At 47.1% G+C, this 17,869-nt stretch overlaps 1 protein-coding gene across 1 annotated transcript in view; it reads left to right on the top strand.

Moving 5' to 3' along the window:
• MANBA (mannosidase beta) overlaps positions 1–17,869 on the top strand; it is a 907,503-nt gene that overhangs the window by 876,531 nt on the left and 13,103 nt on the right. The window contains exon 16 of the mRNA XM_069630691.1: positions 394–651. Coding sequence (XP_069486792.1) covers positions 394–651 — 258 coding nt within the window. The remainder of the gene's footprint in view (positions 1–393; positions 652–17,869) is intronic.

Here is a 17,869-nt window from a genome sequence, read left to right as displayed (position 1 = left end):
GAAGCGTTGGCAGTGCTGCCTCATGCATGTGTCTTGTGCCAGATCGATGGCTCGCTGTTAAGTGATGTGCACTTGCTTGCTGGGGGTGCCGATTCTCTCTGTGCTGGTGCTGGCTGGACACCGTTATAGTGTCTGCTGCCATGTGCAAGTCAGATGTTGCGGTAGCAGTAGCACATGGTGACATTTGGATCCCTCCCATTTGTTGCATTACATGTAGGAGAGGATAATAGTGTGTGTGTTTTTAAACAGTTAGACAGAGAGCAAAGGTCAATTGGAGTAGCCAAGGAGGTTGATCTCCCAATCAACATGGCCTTTCCTGGTATTAGATGTGTTATGTATGCGTATGTACCCTGGAAAACACTCATAAATCGTTCTCTTCTTTCTCTTTTTCAGGTGAGAGTGCACCAGTGGAGGTCTCTGGAATCTTCCTGTGTTCGTACCACAGGCCAATTCACATTGAAAGCTGGGAGTGCTTTACCGATTTACAAGGAGCCAGTTTCTGAACTTTTGAAAAGGTGTGGCAACTGCACCAGGGAAAGCTGCGTTGTCTCCTTTCACATTGTAAAGGATGGTCAGCGGTTTGGACCAGTCAATCATCACTTCCTGGCTTCACTGAATGATTCAGTGGGGTTAAAAAAGCCTGAGGTTCAGGTCAGCATCTATCTTTATTCTTGCATTGTTATGTTGTTGTATGGCACTTATATAGCGTCTACTGCCATACTCGAAGGTTTGAACGCCCTTCGGAAGACATTAGTCCGAGATGTAGGAGGTGAATAAAGGGTTTCTAAAATGCATGTGAGCATTGTTAGCCAGCATGAAGGTGCGTAGGGAGTGGCTAGGTCCCTAGCAGCAACCCATACTTATCAGGTGTGCGAAAGGGTGCTGTGATAAATTGTCAGGGGAGTGGGAGAGACAGAAGGGTCAGATTATGTGAATAGCTTGTCCGAATTTTGCATGGGTCTCACCTGTATTCTATTGGAGGAGGTGATGCATGTTTTGGGTGTGGGCAATTGAGTAGTGTTTATTGAGACATAGGCGGGAGAGTTGGCCGTGCCTGTGCGAGATGCAGTTATGTATCATTGCAATGGCGTGCTTAACATTCCATTGAAGAGAGACTGACAACTGGTTGAGAAAAAAGATCTTGCAGAGCTTATCCTAAAGGCTTGTCCACTCCTCAGGTGCCCCAGCATTCCTGTCTGGGGGTGAGTAATAAAATATACCAGAGATGGGCTGGGTAGGTCAAGCTGTCGAAGGGAAAAGCCATGTTTTGAGAGCCTTGCTGAAGACGAGCTGATCTTCTATGCAATGGATGGTTAAAGGGATCGAGTTCCAGATTGTGGGGGCTTGGGCTGAGAAAGAGGAGCCCACTATTATTGTGATAGCCAGAAGCCTGAATCGTGTTAAGTTTTTAGAATCAGTTGAAGGTTCTTGGGTAAGTTCATTGGTGAGATATTGCACTTCACTTATGAGGAAGGATGTTGCTAAAGATAGCCTTTATTGACACACATTTGTGAATGTGCAAATATTAAGGCGTAAACCTTCCGAACAAGTGAATACATTTATTTGTGTTTGGTTTTACAATATTATTTCAAATACTCTTTAGTGCAGACAGTTATATTTGGTATCTGAATATAAAAGTAACACATCAAAATGTACTCTAGCATCCTCTGCCCCCTTTCTTTTATTCTTGGGAGATCTGCACCCATAGAGGGACTAGAGGCCTACAGTCACCAAAGCATGTTGAAATGAATTGAAGTCACAATGTCAGTGTTAACTGTAAGGAACGCATGGTGGCAACAGTAAAGACAGACACATGTGATCACAGATCAAGGGTGTTTATTAAACTGCAAAGGTAGGTTGGAAAAACGCCTAATATAAACCTAAATCTAAGTTGCGAGCAAGCTTTGACCATCAAATAATAATAAGGCAGTCCTTGTGGCATCTTGTCAAAGTAAAAGGCCTATACTAAAATATTGCAAAATCCTTACAACTAATTACAGAAAGAGTGTGGGATAGGGTTCACAAATAATAAATCAGGATGTGATTGCCAGGGGTCTCCATTCCCCAGGTTTTGAGCACAGGAAAAAGTGGGTCTCCTGAGCACAGCACACACTCGAGCTTTCCCAGCACAAGCTGACAGTTCCATACAGCTATCAGGTTCTTCGATGGTTAAGTCTCTTTTCAATAAAAAGTCTCTTGCCTTCGAGGGACTCATATATTCAACAAAACCAACAAAACGTTCCTTTCCCAAAATGAGCTTTGGGGTGATGACTTTCCATCCCTGGATCTCCCTCTTTGGGCTTCAACCCCTTTCAGACGTCAGCCTCACTCCTTCGGGTTCACTATGCCTTTTCCTGCATTCAGTCTTAATCTCTTTTCAAACAATTCACTGTGGACATCCCTCGGTCAGGTTCACTCCTGTCAACACACTGTTCATAGGGAATTCAGGCTTTGCCCCTTTTTGTCAGTATCCCTCCGCCGGGTTCACTCTTGCTAACATTTGCAACACACTGTTCGTTTGTTAATTTCACCAAGCGGGATTAGTTTCCCTTTGCTTCACAATCATCTGTCGGTCAAAGACTTTTGACTGTACAAAGGATTTGACAAGACCCCTGTATGACCACTTTGACCTCATTTTTACCTTATTTCAAGACCTTATGGTTATGGTAGTTTCAACAATCGGGTAATCTTCCAGAATTTCCTGAGTGAGCACCCACGTGGTGCCGAACTCCTCTGCTGCTTGTTTTCCCCATTCGAATATCAATATCCCTTTATGCTTTCACAGTTCAATTAGTCGCTTGCTACTTTTCGTTCAACAAAGTTCGGTTTTTATCGACTCTCCCCTCGACTCACTGGCTGTGATGAACCGCTTGGCTTTCTTTCTCTTTGGAGTCAAGATCTTGTACAACGGACACCAGCGTCTCTCCCCGGCTTGGTTATCAGCAGATGAGGGTCTCGAGTACCATTGACATCTGCTGAAACACATGCTGGCTATTGTTCACAGTCTTGTGAATCCTTTTCACAAGTTTTCATGGGCCTTGGTCGGAAAGGGCAAGGTCGCGTATCTCCTTGTGACCCTCTCGGTATGTGCCGTTTTTCTCCTCCTCTTGAACTGCCGTGCTGATTTAGCTCTCATGTCATGCGGTCTGCCTTGCTTGTATCGTGCACTCGTGCTCCACCTTTTATCCCTGTGGGGAAGGGAAAGGGCTGTCAGGTGTGTGTTATTCTGGTCAATTGCCTGACCATGCCTGACCATTGTATTGGGACATGTTAGGTAAACGGTTCGGGTGTTAGTCCGTTGTCTGAGGTGTGTGGAAGTGTTCTTGTCGGAAAACGGGGGAACGGGGAGGCAGTGTTTTGGAATATCCTACGTGCTGGGGGGAAAGTGTTGAAAGAAGCAGGTTACTGGTGTCCCACCTCCACTCCCCGCAGACCCCCCATCCAGGTGATCCTCCCTCACTGGTCCACCCCAGCAACTGTATACAATAGCAATGACCGTGTCCTGGCCAGATGGATGACAGATCTCAGGGGACTAGTCAGGGAGACACCTTCAGGTTTATCATATCACCCAAGGAGTCACACTCCCCAGCCTTTTGCTTCATGTTCACCGCAGTCATACTCTCCAGATCGCCCATTGCTGATCCAGATGTTTCTGGTGCTTTGGGAAGTAAGGACTGTCCAGAGGGTGTGGTGGAACCTTGTTGTTTTACTGTTACCTCATTGTGGGTGACAAAAGCACAGGAAATTCTAACTATTCTGGACCTTTACCAGAAATATTTCTCCTTTCAAGAGTCCTTCAGGATGGTGAGACAAGTGGCTATCTTCCTGTCAGTAACTGATGCCAATCAGGACCTGATGTGACCCAGCATCGCCACTCACCTTCCAGCATCTCCTGTAGGAGATAAAGTGTGTCGAAAGGATAACTGGACCTGGACCATCTGGGCAGAGCAGGAATGGGCGTCTTTCCTTGAATGGGAAACATAGAGGACGGGAGGGCTGGGACAACCGCTGCATAATGGAACAACAGTCAGGCTGGGTAGGGATAAGAAACAATCAATAAACAGGCCCATATTCTTTCCCACCCCCATAGCTTCGGCCTTCTCGCAGACCTCAGACTCGCCACAGGTGGACGGTCCACAGGTAACCACACTGACTACACGAAGTCCATAAATCATCACTCCTGGTGCCACTCTGAGTTCCTCCTTCCCTTATCTTAAGTTTAATTTCTCTTCTGCTTTTGTGTCAGTGGTTCTAGCTCCACTTGATGTGCTTGGAATTCCACTTTTCACCCTTCCTTTGCATTCTTCACAGGGTTTTGTCTGTGAACTTCCTTCCCATTACGCTCTGTGTTATCGCCCACAAGCACACCTGACTGTTTTCCCGCTGGATTGGACTGGTAAGCTGATGGCTCCTCGTATTGAATATGGTAATAGCTAGATTTGCCATAGAGGCAAACACTGGCCAACTTTCAGCATTTTAGTGGTGATGTATTTTCCTTGATGAGGCGATTAGTACTCGGCTATCATTATCACAACAGTGGTGATTTGTTCTTTATGAGGTTGACTCAGTTCTCGGTTCAATAGTACTGTCATATACTCTACATCCCAGGACAAAGACAGCCTTAAAACAACCACTCAGAAGAAGAAACAGTCTTACCATCTGCGTATTTTACTTAAGCCATGAATGACTTCAAAGAGAAGGAGGAGTATCACTTAACTTTATGGTCAGCCCCACACCTTAATCCTGTACTTCAAGTCAGATGATGGCAGGTTGATGCTACACCTCTGGCTTCGTAATCACAGCTCTAGGACTCTGAATGCATTTCTTCGGGAACCATAATCCAATTTGAGTAATCAATAAAACATGCCCATAAAGGGACATCATACCACTCTGTGTCAATTAGGACAATAAATAAAGGAATGGGGGCACAACACCCTGGGTAAAAAAGTTTTCTATAATTTCAAGACAAGCCCTAAAAATGGTATTGGCATAATTGTTTGATTATATTTGGTTGAATGGTACACTTGACTGAATTTGGCCTGTACCATTCGACCACATAAAAACAAACAATTAAGCTAATACATACCGAACATGTGGAGCGAGGGTTGCCGGGGTCCCCTCCAAGCCCCGCTCCCTATGATCGGTATTTACTAGCCTTGGTGGGTTGCGGGGGTGTTCCCCCACTTCCTCAACATGGGAGCCGGGGGACAGAAAAAAAAAGGAAAAGAAAAAGGGACCCTGCGGTGTCTGATCCAACCCACGTTAGAGGGACGGACCTGACGCTGCAGGGGTTAAGGGGAACCAGGTGGCGTGCAAACAGGTAAGTAGGGGAGTTGGGTGGGGTGTGTGGGTTGGGGTGCGGCCGTTTGGTATGTGCTTTGATCCTCTGACAATTGATCGTACGCGGGCATTTTTATTTCGGTCTGTTTGCCGCAATCAATTGTCAGACGATCAAACACCACCAAACCCTAAAAATTGGTTCAGTCATCCAAACTCATTTGGTTAAAACTTAAGACCCTCAATTTATCCACAGAACATAGGCTAGCTCTTAGCCAGAAGAAAACATACACAGTTTGGAAGGAATGCTTTAACAGCAATAGGCCGTTTTCATACTAATGCTCAACGTCCGTCTCGGGAGGATAGCTAAGGGGCAACATGCTCGCCTTGGAAGCAAGACAGCATGGAGCAACACAAGTTTGAGCCCCAGTTCCGCGTTTAGAAATCTCTGGGTATTAAGGGCCTCATTACGCAATTAGCGCCATGGTTCATGCTGGTAACATACCGGCACCGCCTTGGTGGAAAGGGGAATTACCACCCCATTCCAAGGTTGGAGGGGCTGTAATTCCCCCTTCCACCATTGCCCTTCCCCATTCCCATTTTTGCACCATAGGGCATAATGGGAATGGGGAAGGCGCTAATTACGGCACCGCAAATTGCGGTACCGTAATTAGCTCCCTGGGTCCCTTTGCAAAAAGCAGGCGTTAAAATCCCCAACCCGCAAATGGACCTCGTAGTAAGGCGGTAAGGATTTACCGGTACCGTTATTTATAAACCCTTACCGCCTACCGTGTAATGAGGCCCTAAGTGTGTTATAAATAACCAATCATATCATATCATAATGCCACAAGATGAATTGGTCTCATAAAAACATCCGGTATTTAAAAGATGCATGGCGCAAAAGGGGAAATAACTCTTTCCTCCTCAAACAGGAAATAATGTAGAACCCCCTAAATGTAGGGCAATGGTTAGGGACATTTAAAAAGCTAATATTGAACTTCTTGACACTCCATGATAAAACCCCTCTCATATATTGTAAAAAATCTAGTACTCAACAATGAGTACTTCTATAGAAGAGTTGAGGTAGATGACCACAGCGGTATATAACTTTGAACTGTACATGGAGAAAAGCAAAATACTACGTCAAAAATATAAGAATTGGCTAACCACTCATCATATGACTAGTAGACAGAACTGTAATGAAAACGTGATGAAAACTATAATTTCAAAAGACTCAGAGCTTTTGGAGGATGATTAATAGTAAATTGGGGAAAATAGAACTCCACAATTAATGCTGATATCTGAAAATATATGGTGTAAATTTATAACGAAAGAATTTGCCCCTCTTGCCCGTAAACACATTGCTGACTCAGCGGTAAATCAGAATCTAGAAAAATAGCTTTCTCAGTTGATGAAATCATAATTGTAATGCTCCTGGTCCCGATGGGATACTGAATTTAATACTAAAAAGTAGCCCGATATGGTGGCTTGGACATCTTATGCCAATATTTAATTTGATAATTAATTCTGGAGAAATTCCCATGTCAGGGCAGAATCACTTATAACTCCAATTTATAAAAAAAGGGCAGCGCAACGATCCCAGTTTGTATCGCTTAATTACATTGGGCCTCATTACGAGGTTGGAGGTAAGGGGTTACCGGCACCTGTAAGGATGCCGGTGCCGGTAACCCCTTACCTCCGTATTCCGAGGTCACTTAGCAGGTTTTACCAGCCACCCTTAGCGGGAGCCGCTAAGGGACCATGGAGCTAATAACGGGCCCGCTATTTGCGGGCCTGTTATTAGCTACTTCCCCATTCCCATTGAGCCCTATGGGGGCTCGAATGGGAATGGGCAATAGTTTTCAGAATGGGGACTTACCGGGTCCTCCAAGGTTGAAATGACCTGGTAAGTCCCTATTCCGACAACCCGGACCCGGAATGCTGTATTGGGGTAGCCATGCTGCTAATAGCACCATGGCTACCTCCAACCTCGTAATGAGGCCCATTGTGAAATATAATTAGCAACGTTTTTGCAACCTTTTTTCTATCACGTTTGCAAGGTTGGTGCACAAGAAAAGAGCATTCTACACGCACAGCAGATGGGCTTTAAAAAAGATTGTTTGACAAACCACAATATGCTAATTCTAAATATTCTATGTAGAACAGCACAACTGAAGGACAGACTGCTGCTATTTGTTGTCATCGATTATTCTGCGACTTTTAACATGGTGTGCAAAACTGTATAAATGGCATGTTGATCTGGGATTTCTTGGATGCATTATAGGATTGCACGATTAAACTAGGATAAGCATTAGGTTGAATCAGACTAGGCATTTTATTAGTGACATCTGTACACATTGAAGGATAATGCAAGGATGTATTCTTGCCCCCTTCTTATTTAATATATATTTCTCAAACTTTTATAAATACCTCCAACAAGATACTGCTGGACCTCTGAAGTTAGGAAATTAGCATATAGCGTGGTTGTCCTAGGCGGACAATATCATTCTCAAGGACCATACTAAGAAAGAACTACGATCAGCCTTGCTAGTCATGGCTCTCGAAGGACGATCATTTGCAAATTAACTTTAACAAAGCTAAAATCATGGCGTTTGGTAACAATAAAAGGAGACACTTTGTTTGGTAATGTAATGAAATTCTGATTGCACCAGTACAAGAATTCTGCTACGTGGGTGTTATATTTAATAAGAATTTCTCTAGGACGAAACTAGCAGAAAATAGATTTCGAAGTGGGAAGATCTTAGCAGCTAGGCTAAATACAGTACATTGAGAGGGGCGTGGCTTGGACGGCCATGTAAGAGGTCGCACTCTGGAGGAGCTCCGCTGATCCTGTTTTGATCCTGATGGAGGGGTACGTCCACGGGGGCCGGCCGACGTTGGAAATCGATGTCCAGGTGTGTGAATGCCACCACTACATCCTGTGAAAGTTTGGGACGTTCAGAAGGCTTAGAAACCGAAATAATTGTGATTGACTGGGACGAGCCCTGAGCAGGCGGACAAGACAAAATGGCGGCGACACGTTGCGAACACCGAGGATCATGAAGTCAGTGTCGCGATCACGAGTGCTGGACCTTTGCGTCCCTTTGCTCGGAGACTAAAACACATGAGCGCCGCCTAGGACGCACGGTGGCCCAGCGAGCGGGAGTGCCGAACGGATGTGGCTGTAACGACAGGACCGTGGGCCTGGTGGTCGGAGTGCTCCGGGCGTGTTGGATGCCCCATGGTGTGGTGGGTCAGGCTTTGGACGTTGGGTGGCGTGACTCCCCCTCGGTGACTGGCGGGACGGGCCCCCGCCCGACTCATACAACATTATGACCACGAGAGGTGTGAAACCCAAGGCCAAACAGCCCACGATGGAGGCTTACGCCAAGTCCCCCCCAGGGGCGGAAGGAGGCAAGATCAAAGAGACCCCCGTGGCGACCGCGGAGTCACCTGGCACGATACAGGAGGTGCTGGCGGCGATTGCGGACTTAAAAGTGTCATGGGAGACCAAGCTGGGCCTCGCCATGAAAGAGCTACAGGAAGGCTTAAACCTCAAGATCGGTGCCGTCCAGGAGGAGGTGAATCTGCTTAGGCTGGATGTGAGGGCGGTCTCGGAACGCGCGGGGGCCATCGAGAAGGAGACGGCCACAAACACAGCAGATTGCGCTGCTCATAAAAAGGAGCTACACGCCCTTGTGCAACGGGTGGGCAACCTGGAGGACAGAGCGGAGCAGGCGGAGGGACGTGCCAGACGCAACAATATCCGTATCGTGGGCCTACCTGAAGGAACTGAAGGGCCAGACCCTACGGAATTTGTGGAATCCATGCTTTTACAGGAGATTACCGGCGGGGTACTGACCCAGGGGTTTGCAGTTGAGAGAGCTCATAGGGCCCTAACCAGGAGGCCGCCGCCCGGGGCCCCCCCGCGGCCGGTGATCGCGAAAATTCTGAACTACCGTGATCGCGAAAAGATTCTTGAATTCTTTCGAAAAGGGGGAACGATTGACAGAGGATCGGCCAAGATTACGGCCTACCCTGACTACACGCTACAAGTACAGCGGAGTCGGATGCACTTTAGAGCGGTGAAAAGGAGACTTTGTGAAGCTGGCCATCGCTATATGCTACTCTACCCGGCCAAATTGAAAGTCTTCTACAGAAGCAGATCCCTGTTTTTCGAAACACCAACTGAGGCGATGGACTGGCTAGACGCGCTGGGCAGTCCTCAAGAATCATGCATCCAGGCAGAGACTACGGAAGATAAGTAGCTTATGGCTGGGCCGCCTGGGGCAACGGGGCCGAGACATTGGGACTTGAATATAGTCATTTGTACGATATGTGATGCGTATGATGTGGTACTGACTGGCTGGCCCGTGGGGCGTGCCCACCCGTGGTCACCTGATTGGGAGCTCCAAGAGGCTTCCTTTGTCCCCAATAGTAATATATCTAGTTAGTTAGGTCGCTGTTAGATCGGCGACGCCCCGCGGGGTCCTATTCCTTGTAAACGGGATAAGACCAGACGCGGGTGGGCCTGAGATCCAGGGATGGAGTTGGGCTTTTGTTGGGATGGGAGGGGTTGTTTGCTGTGGTGTGTAGTTGGGAAACAGGGAGGGGGGATGGGGATCAAGGGCGGAAGAGCCGGCGGAGTGTTAGACCAAGGGGGTATTGTGGGGAGGGCGGGGCTGAATACAGACCAAACCGATGGCATCGGATAGTCTTCGTATAGTTACCTGGAATGTCCGAGGCCTCAATAGTTACCTCAAGCGAAACAAAGTCATGCTATACCTGAAGAGGATGCGGATAGACATAGCCCTGCTACAAGAGACCCACCTCACCAGGGAGAAATTGGAGGTGGTTACGAGGAAGTGGAAGGGCAAGGTAGTGGGTGCCACGTACTCGGCGTATGCTAGAGGGGTCATCACCTGGGTGGCGCCGCATGTACCGTTCCGGGTGCTCGACTCGATAGTGGACCCGGAGGGTAGAATGGTGGCGATAACAGGACTCCTGGAGAACAGGGAAGTACACATCCTCAACCTGTATGCCCCCAATCATGATACTGCAGCCTACTTTAGATCCCTCTATGGCAAACTTGGCCCCTTGGTAGGGGGCGCGATGGTGTGGGGAGGGGACTTCAATTGTGTCTTAGATCCCAAAATTGACCGGTCCGCAGACACCAAAGGGAAAATGTCGCCGGCGGCCAAGGCGCTCGGGACATTGCTAGGAGACTTGAGACTGGTGGATGTGTGGAGGAGACTCCACCCCACGGAGAGGCAGTATTCGCATTATGCGGCGCCATACGACTCATATACGAGATTGGATTATGTGTTTGGAACTGCCGAGATAGCGGGCGAAATAGTGGAGGCGGAATACAAGGCTCGAGTATTGTCGGACCATTCGCCCCTGGTGGTAGAGTGGCGACACCAACCCCCTAGGCCTCGGGTCCCCACATGGAGACTCCGGGCGGAAGCACTGCAGGATGAGGGTTTCCGAGAGGACCTGAGGGTTGCCATCGGGGAATATTTCGAGATAAACACGGGTAGTGTGCGTTCTACAGGAACTCTGTGGGAGGCCTTTAAGGTAGTGGTGCGCGGAGTGGCGATCTCTAAATCCAAGGGACTTCAAGGGGGTATCGAGAGGGAGCTTCAGGACACCGAAAGGGAACTGGAGAGCCTGGCTCGTCTTGAGAATGCCACTCAGGTAGACAAGACTAGGATGAGAGACCTTCAGGTGGCGTGCAGCGCTCTTTGGGACCGACTATGTAGACTGAACCATAGGAAATACACAGAGAGGCTGCACGCGGGGGGCGACAAGCCAGGCAGACTGTTGGCCTGGCTGTACAAGAGTGAGTCCCCCCGAGTGGTTATCCATGAGATCCGTGGTGAGGACGGTGGTCTTCGCAACACTCAGGATGGGGTGAACGAGGAATTCCTCAGGTTCTACAAACGTTTGTATGAGGACACTGGGGAGGACAGGAGCCAGGACATCCTGAACACACTGGAAGACATTGGTCTGCCCACCCTAGACGACCTGGAGAGGGAGGAACTGGACGCCCCTATCACTTCTGATGAGCTGGAGGTGGTGATCCGGGGCCTCCCCACGTGCAAGGCACCTGGGGCGGATGGCCTGCCTGGTGAGTTTTACAAGGTGTACGTGCAGGAGCTGCTGCAGCCTCTGCTGGCCTTGTTTAACGAGGCATACGAACAGGGAGAACTCCCGTTGTCCCTCCGTGAGGCCATGATTGTCCCATTACTGAAACCAGGCAAGCCGGCTGTTGAGTGTGGATCTTATAGACCTCTGTCCTTGCTAAACCAGGACAGCAAAATACTCATGGCAGTGCTGGCCAACAGGTTGAAGAAAGTGATTGGCAAGCTGATCCACCCGGATCAAACGGGATATGTCCCAGGCAGGAATATCAGTGATAACCATAGGAGGCTGCACCATGTTATCGACCATACTAAGGATGACACGGGCGAGATGGCGGTAGTGTCGCTGGATGCGGTCAAGGCCTTCGATTCAGTGAGATGGCCTTGGCTGAAAGCGGCCCTGCAGGGATACGGCGTGGGCGCTGGTTATATCAGATGGGTCCAGTTGTTATATAGCAGCCCGGTGGCTAGGGTCAAGACTGGGGCCACAGTCTCGGATGCCTGGCAGCTTAGCAGGGGGACCAGGCAGGGATGCCCTTGGTCACCCATGTTATATATACTTGCGCTGGAACCGCTGGCGATATGCCTGCGGCAACAATACGGTGAAGTGGGCATTAACACTGCCAGCGGCAGCCACTTAACATCTCTCTATGCGGACGATATGCTGTTGTACCTCCGCTACCCGGAGGAGAACCTGCAGTACGTACTGGAAGTACTGGATCATTACGCTGTCCTCTCGGGCATATCAGTGAACCCCAGGAAGTCTAGCCTGTTCCCTTTGGGCGGGTACAGGGACGTCCCGTTGGAGAGGCTGCCTGTGTTGCCAATACCATGGCGGACCGACACGTTTAGGTACCTGGGGGTAAATATTTACCACCGGACTGAGGCGGTGCACAAGCATAACACAGAGAAAGCCATAGAGGGGGTCAAGAACAGCATGACATTCTGGTCCAGATTGCCCCTGTCCATGATGGGGAGGGCAGCTTTGCTGAAAATGGTGGTCCTTCCCAGACTCCTGCACTTCTTCGTGAACGTCCCGTATTTGATCCCTAAAAGCCTATTTGTACGACTTCATAGTATGTGTAGGGGCTTCGTGTGGGGTAACTCCAGGAATAGGGTGGCCCTGTGGAAGCTTCAGAACCCGTACGAGAAGGGGGGTATAGGCTTGCCCAACTTCGAACTATATTATCTGGCGGGACAACTGTTGTATGTGGCCAGGTGGTTGTCTGATGAAGATTCGGCGGAATCTAGGTTGCTGCGTGATGATGCGGCCCCATATTTCCTGAGAGAGGTGGTGTGGCTACAAAGGAATAAACTGACGGGAAGAGGGTGGCTATTGAGGTTGGGATGGGAGGTCTGGCACAGAACATGGAAATTGATGGGGGAGTCAGAACCACTATCTTGGCAGGTCCCGCTGGTGGCCCTGTGCGAAAACGACACCCAACTGTTTCACTCTGCCCGCAGGCATTGGGAGCCGGTGGGCCTGGCCACGCTTGGAGACATATGGAGAGAGGGGGAGGCGCTGGACTTTCAAAAGTTGCAGGATGAGACGGGGGTGCACAGAGGCCAGTACATCACCCATGCTAGGCTAATAAAACGTGTAAGAAAGAGATGGCCGGAGACGGCACTGGCAGATGATCCTGATGCCACCCTTGAAACTATGTATGATGTCTCAGAGGGTGGGCATGAAATATCACGAATATACGAACTCCTCAGAACGAAGGCTGGGAAAGAGTTGCCCCAAATGAGGCATGAATGGGAAGAGGAGATGGGTGAACTCATGACGGAGGGTCAGTGGAAGAGGGTCCTGGGATATCATAAAAAGGTGTCCAGAAATGCACGGCTCCAACAACTCCAGTTCTACATTACTCACAGGGCCTACCTGACTCCCCAGAGGATCGCACGGTTCGGAGGCTCGATTACTCAAAAATGCCCCAGGTGTGGGGAGGTGGAAGCTGGGTTGCTACATATGTTTTGGGCCTGCCCGGAAGTGTATAGATTTTGGGAGGAGGTCAAGATGAAGCTCGCAAGTGGGGGAGTGGTGTTGGACGTGGGATCTGCCTGGTCATGTATGCTTGGGATCTTCCCCAGGCCCAGACACTTTAGGCACCTGAGCAAGCTGAGGGACCTGGCATATGTTCTGGCCAAACGCAGGATTGCCATGAACTGGAAATCGGCTAGCAGGCCGAGAGTGGAACTATGGTGGGCGGACATTATGAGGTGGGCGGAGGCTGAATCCGTGGTCTGGTTTGAAGCGGTCACTAGAGGGGGCGAGGAGGAGATAGGGCCCTTGCTGGCCTGGCGACAATTGGTGGCCTCTATGACCAACCCACAACAGGGCTTGGACGACTCTGAGAATTCTGAAGATGTGCCTACGGACAATGTTTCTCCTGACGGTGCCCCGACTGAGGATACAAGGGAGCCGGCTCTGGCTTGATGGGGGGTGGGGGGAGTTTTAAATAATTAACAGTTGTATTGTGTTGTGTGTTTGTTTTTCTAAAATATAAAATCAATAAAATATTTAAAAAAAAAAAAAAACTTCCTCAGAATAAGGCTTAATATAGCATATACAGGAGAGATTCTCTTAATCAGGGGAAAAGGGGAAGACGCAATGGTTTTATGCAATATCTGCAAAACACCCTCCAATCAGTCACTGAAACATCTATTGTTGGACTGCGAAGGGATCTGGCCGTGAGACTCTTATTCTTCGCAAGATTTGGAGTCGGTGGGGAGGACCATATTGCATACCTGTTCTGGGACAGATTAATTGCTGGACATTCAAGCTCCCTAACAATAGCGGTAGTGAAAGTCCTTGAGAAATTTGACATTGTGACAAACAAGAAGATCCTAAAGCCTTCCTAGGAAAACTGTTACTCCTAAGAAATTCACTGAAAGTAGAACAACAATATGAAGGACTAATATATTTGCATCTGTTAGCGTATACAATAGGTTTGTTCTTTTATATGATTTTATCTCTATGCGATTTCAGAACAAAATTATAAACCATGTAGAGTGTATTATCTTAATTTTGCTCTTTAGGCATAGCGCTGGATAGCTATGCCTAGTGCCTGGAAAAGGAAGTCTATTTCTTGTAAAAAAAAACCAAAAAAATAGTCATTTCTTTTCTTTGTTTTATCATTTGGCTGTTTTAAATTGAAATTTGAATTAGAAGTTTTGTAAAAGGTTTTAATTTAACCAAATACAAATAAATAAAAATAATAGAAAGAAAAAAAAAAAAAAATACAGTACATTGAAGGCTTGATGTCTTTTCCCTTAGACCTGCTATTGATCTGTGCAAACAGAAGTATATCCCAGTTGTGCTTAACAGCTTGGAGACTTCAACGCTAGACTTGGACAAAGGGCTAGACAAACTAGAAGGTACATTTTTGAGGAAATTCCTATTTTTGGCCAATTTGGTTCCTTCTTCTATCATTAGAAGCTAATTGAGACTGATATTGCAGAGTACTGTGCCAAACATTAGAAAAGGGTGTCTTCCTCCTAATAATTCTGTTGGCTTAAAGTAACAGTCTCTAAAAACAAGATTTAAATGATGGTCAAAATTAGCAATGACCAAAATACCGGATGGAAATTGAAACGTTCAATGTAATCGAACTTGCATTGATGGTCCAGTTAAAATGAATGAAAAATGAATGAAAAAAAAGTACACTTATGGAACTGGAGGCATAATGCCTTAGCTTTATCAATCCTGGCTCATGCCAAAGAATATTATATACACTTCCCAACATTTTTGGGCACTGAACCCTATGTGAACCTATTAACAGACAGGGAGACACGACAAATATATATTACAATCTGGCTAAACCAGTTGCAAACCTTTGGGATTATGGGGGCACGTAAACAAATATTACGGAGCCATTGGTTATGTCGCCTGTGTAAATCCCCGGGTGTAATTATAACTTTACAACATTTGTATAGCACTTCCCCAGACATAAATGATCTTTGTCAAACTAATTAGGGACATTTGCATATATGTTACAGGCCTTCGAAGAAAAGGCTTGTTAGGCAAGATGCAGGAGTGGTGCAAAATGTAGCCTTAATTTAGCAATTGTTGCCCATTGGAGGCTAGTGTAGAAATTATTAACTGAAACACTTTAGGAGGTGGTAATCAATGGGAAGATTTACTTTTATGTATGAACTTGAAATTAATTATAACAATCTTTAAAATAGTTGAATTATGTAGTGCAACTAATATATATAGTCACCGCCCTATAGTTAAGGTGAGTTGGCGACACATAGGATCCCCTCAAAATTCTATTGTTAACTATACTTTGTTTCGAGTAATGGATTTGGCCGAAGTTTCAACGGTGATTAAAGATCTGCATGCCCCTCCAGAGTGTAAGGATTCGTTAAAAAATGAAAAAGTTATTAAGCGTCAAAGAATCTTTTTTCCAAAAGTGCGGCCTGCTTCCCATTTATTTCCCCATAGACAAAAAAGGTCAAATTTTTCCAAAGAGCACAGCCTAAACCGCTGAACGGATTTGGACCAGGTCCAAAACAACTTGTGCATGAAGCGTTGACTCGCGATCCATGCCTGATTTGGGTTTATTCCGTGCCATAGTTATTTTAAATTGGTCGGAGAATGGGGGGTGCCTCCTTCCCCCAAAATTACTTGTATCTCCCATGGTGCATTGCTCCATGGGAGATGGTTTTCAGAAATAAAACGACAGCCATTTTGTTTTTATCTCGATGCGAGAGATATTTTCGGCTATAGCTGATGTTATGGGAAAATGAAACACATTAAAAAGCTATTTGCAGGTTGAAAAACGTACAAATACCATTAGGGTAGAGGTGGGGGTTGGCCAGAAAGCACTGAGTTAAATTTGGGAGTTGGAGGGGGTTCAGGGACCCAGTTTGCAACACAAAGCTTTCTGTAGCCTCGGCTATAGCCGCAAATAGCCGACATCTGAAAGCAAACTGTGTATCAGAAGCAGCATGTGCTCTGGGGTGAAAGGGAGAGGGAAGGGGAGGTGAGGAGGCCATCTGGAGAGTGCGAGGGAGCTGACATAGATGAGGGGAGCACTTGGTGATGGTCTGGTGGGGCAGGGAAGCATTTCTATTCTGCTGTTTTGCTGATATTTGCAGCTATATCGGAGGTTACAAAGTACTACAGATAACCGCGGGTATGTGTAGTTCGGTACCCGCAGTTACATTTTAAAAACATTTTTTTTAAAGATATTTTCATAACTATGATTATGTTGGGGGTGAAAAACCACTAGCCATGGCCAAAGGCCATGACCAATGACTCAATTGCCATCCAGGTCTCCCATTCATGCAGTAACCTGGACAGACTTTGCTTAGCTTCAAAGTGAGGAAGGGGCCAGCCTCCTCAGGCAATGTTGCCTGATAAATGAGCCAAACTTACAAGACCACTTACAGGAACGGGTTGGCCCTTTTGTTGCTTTGAAGGTAAGCAGGGTCAACCCCGCTCTGAAGTTAAGCAGGGTCAGTCCCGGTTACTGCATGGATGGGTGACCGAATGGGCACCCAAATTATTTCCTTTTTTAAACCGTGCTACTGTCAGTCTTTGAAGGTTTTGCACTCAGAGACAATTCTTTGCTGAATTGCATTCTGGTATTTGTAGTCTCCCAGTCAATAATAGAAAAAAAAATAGGCATTTTTACTGCACCAGTGGGTTTCCTATTCCTGCAGTAACTGGGACGAACCCTGCTTGGATGCCAAGTGAGGAAGGGCTCAGCCCACTAAGGCCACGTTGCCTAATATATGGGCTCCCCCTTAGAAGACCACTTAGAGAACATGGCCTAAGGGGGCTGGATCCTTCCTTGCTTTGAAGCTAAGCAGGGTCGGTCCCGGTTACCACATGAACGGCAGAGTTTTCTTAGTTTTAAATATCTCATAACACATGGCATCCGCATTTTTATAAAACAAAAAAAATCACATTTATGCTGAACACTGCTATTAGTGAACCCTGGCCTTAAGGAGTTCAAGACGAAGCACTTAACCATTATGCTACAATGATGGTATTGTTTGATTTTTCACAAGTTTCATACCTAGTCTTTTATCATTGAACATATTAAATTATAGTGTAACTATGAAATGTATGCCCCATGAAGCACCAAGCTATTGTGTCCTGGCGGTTAAATGCTGGCCTCGAACTCTGGCAGACCAGAGTTCAAAGCTGTATGTTTTTTATTTATTTACCTAATTTAATTTAATTAAAAGAAAAGCAACGCAAGTGGGAGGTGGCAAGGTTTGATGCAGTGCAGTCCGGGATCTTATTTAGCATGAGGGCATTTAGATGTGGCTGCAGTGTCAGCCACGTCCAAACAGCCCTTGTGCCAAAATGGCTTTCACGCCAAAAAGGGTGCGTGGAATGGGTGCTACCGGGGAATGGGCGTGCCAAATCACCCTGCGTCAAAATGATGGCGTACCAAAGGAGCGTACCGCTTGGATAACGCTTCTTAAACAAA

Source organism: Ambystoma mexicanum, chromosome 6q (assembly GCF_040938575.1).
Source record: "Ambystoma mexicanum isolate Mex_15411 chromosome 6q, UKY_AmexF1_1, whole genome shotgun sequence".
NCBI classification, from domain to species: Eukaryota; Metazoa; Chordata; class Amphibia; order Caudata; family Ambystomatidae; genus Ambystoma; species Ambystoma mexicanum.
Note: the sequence above shows the minus strand (reverse complement) of the source record. Positions and strands in the feature narration are given on the sequence as shown.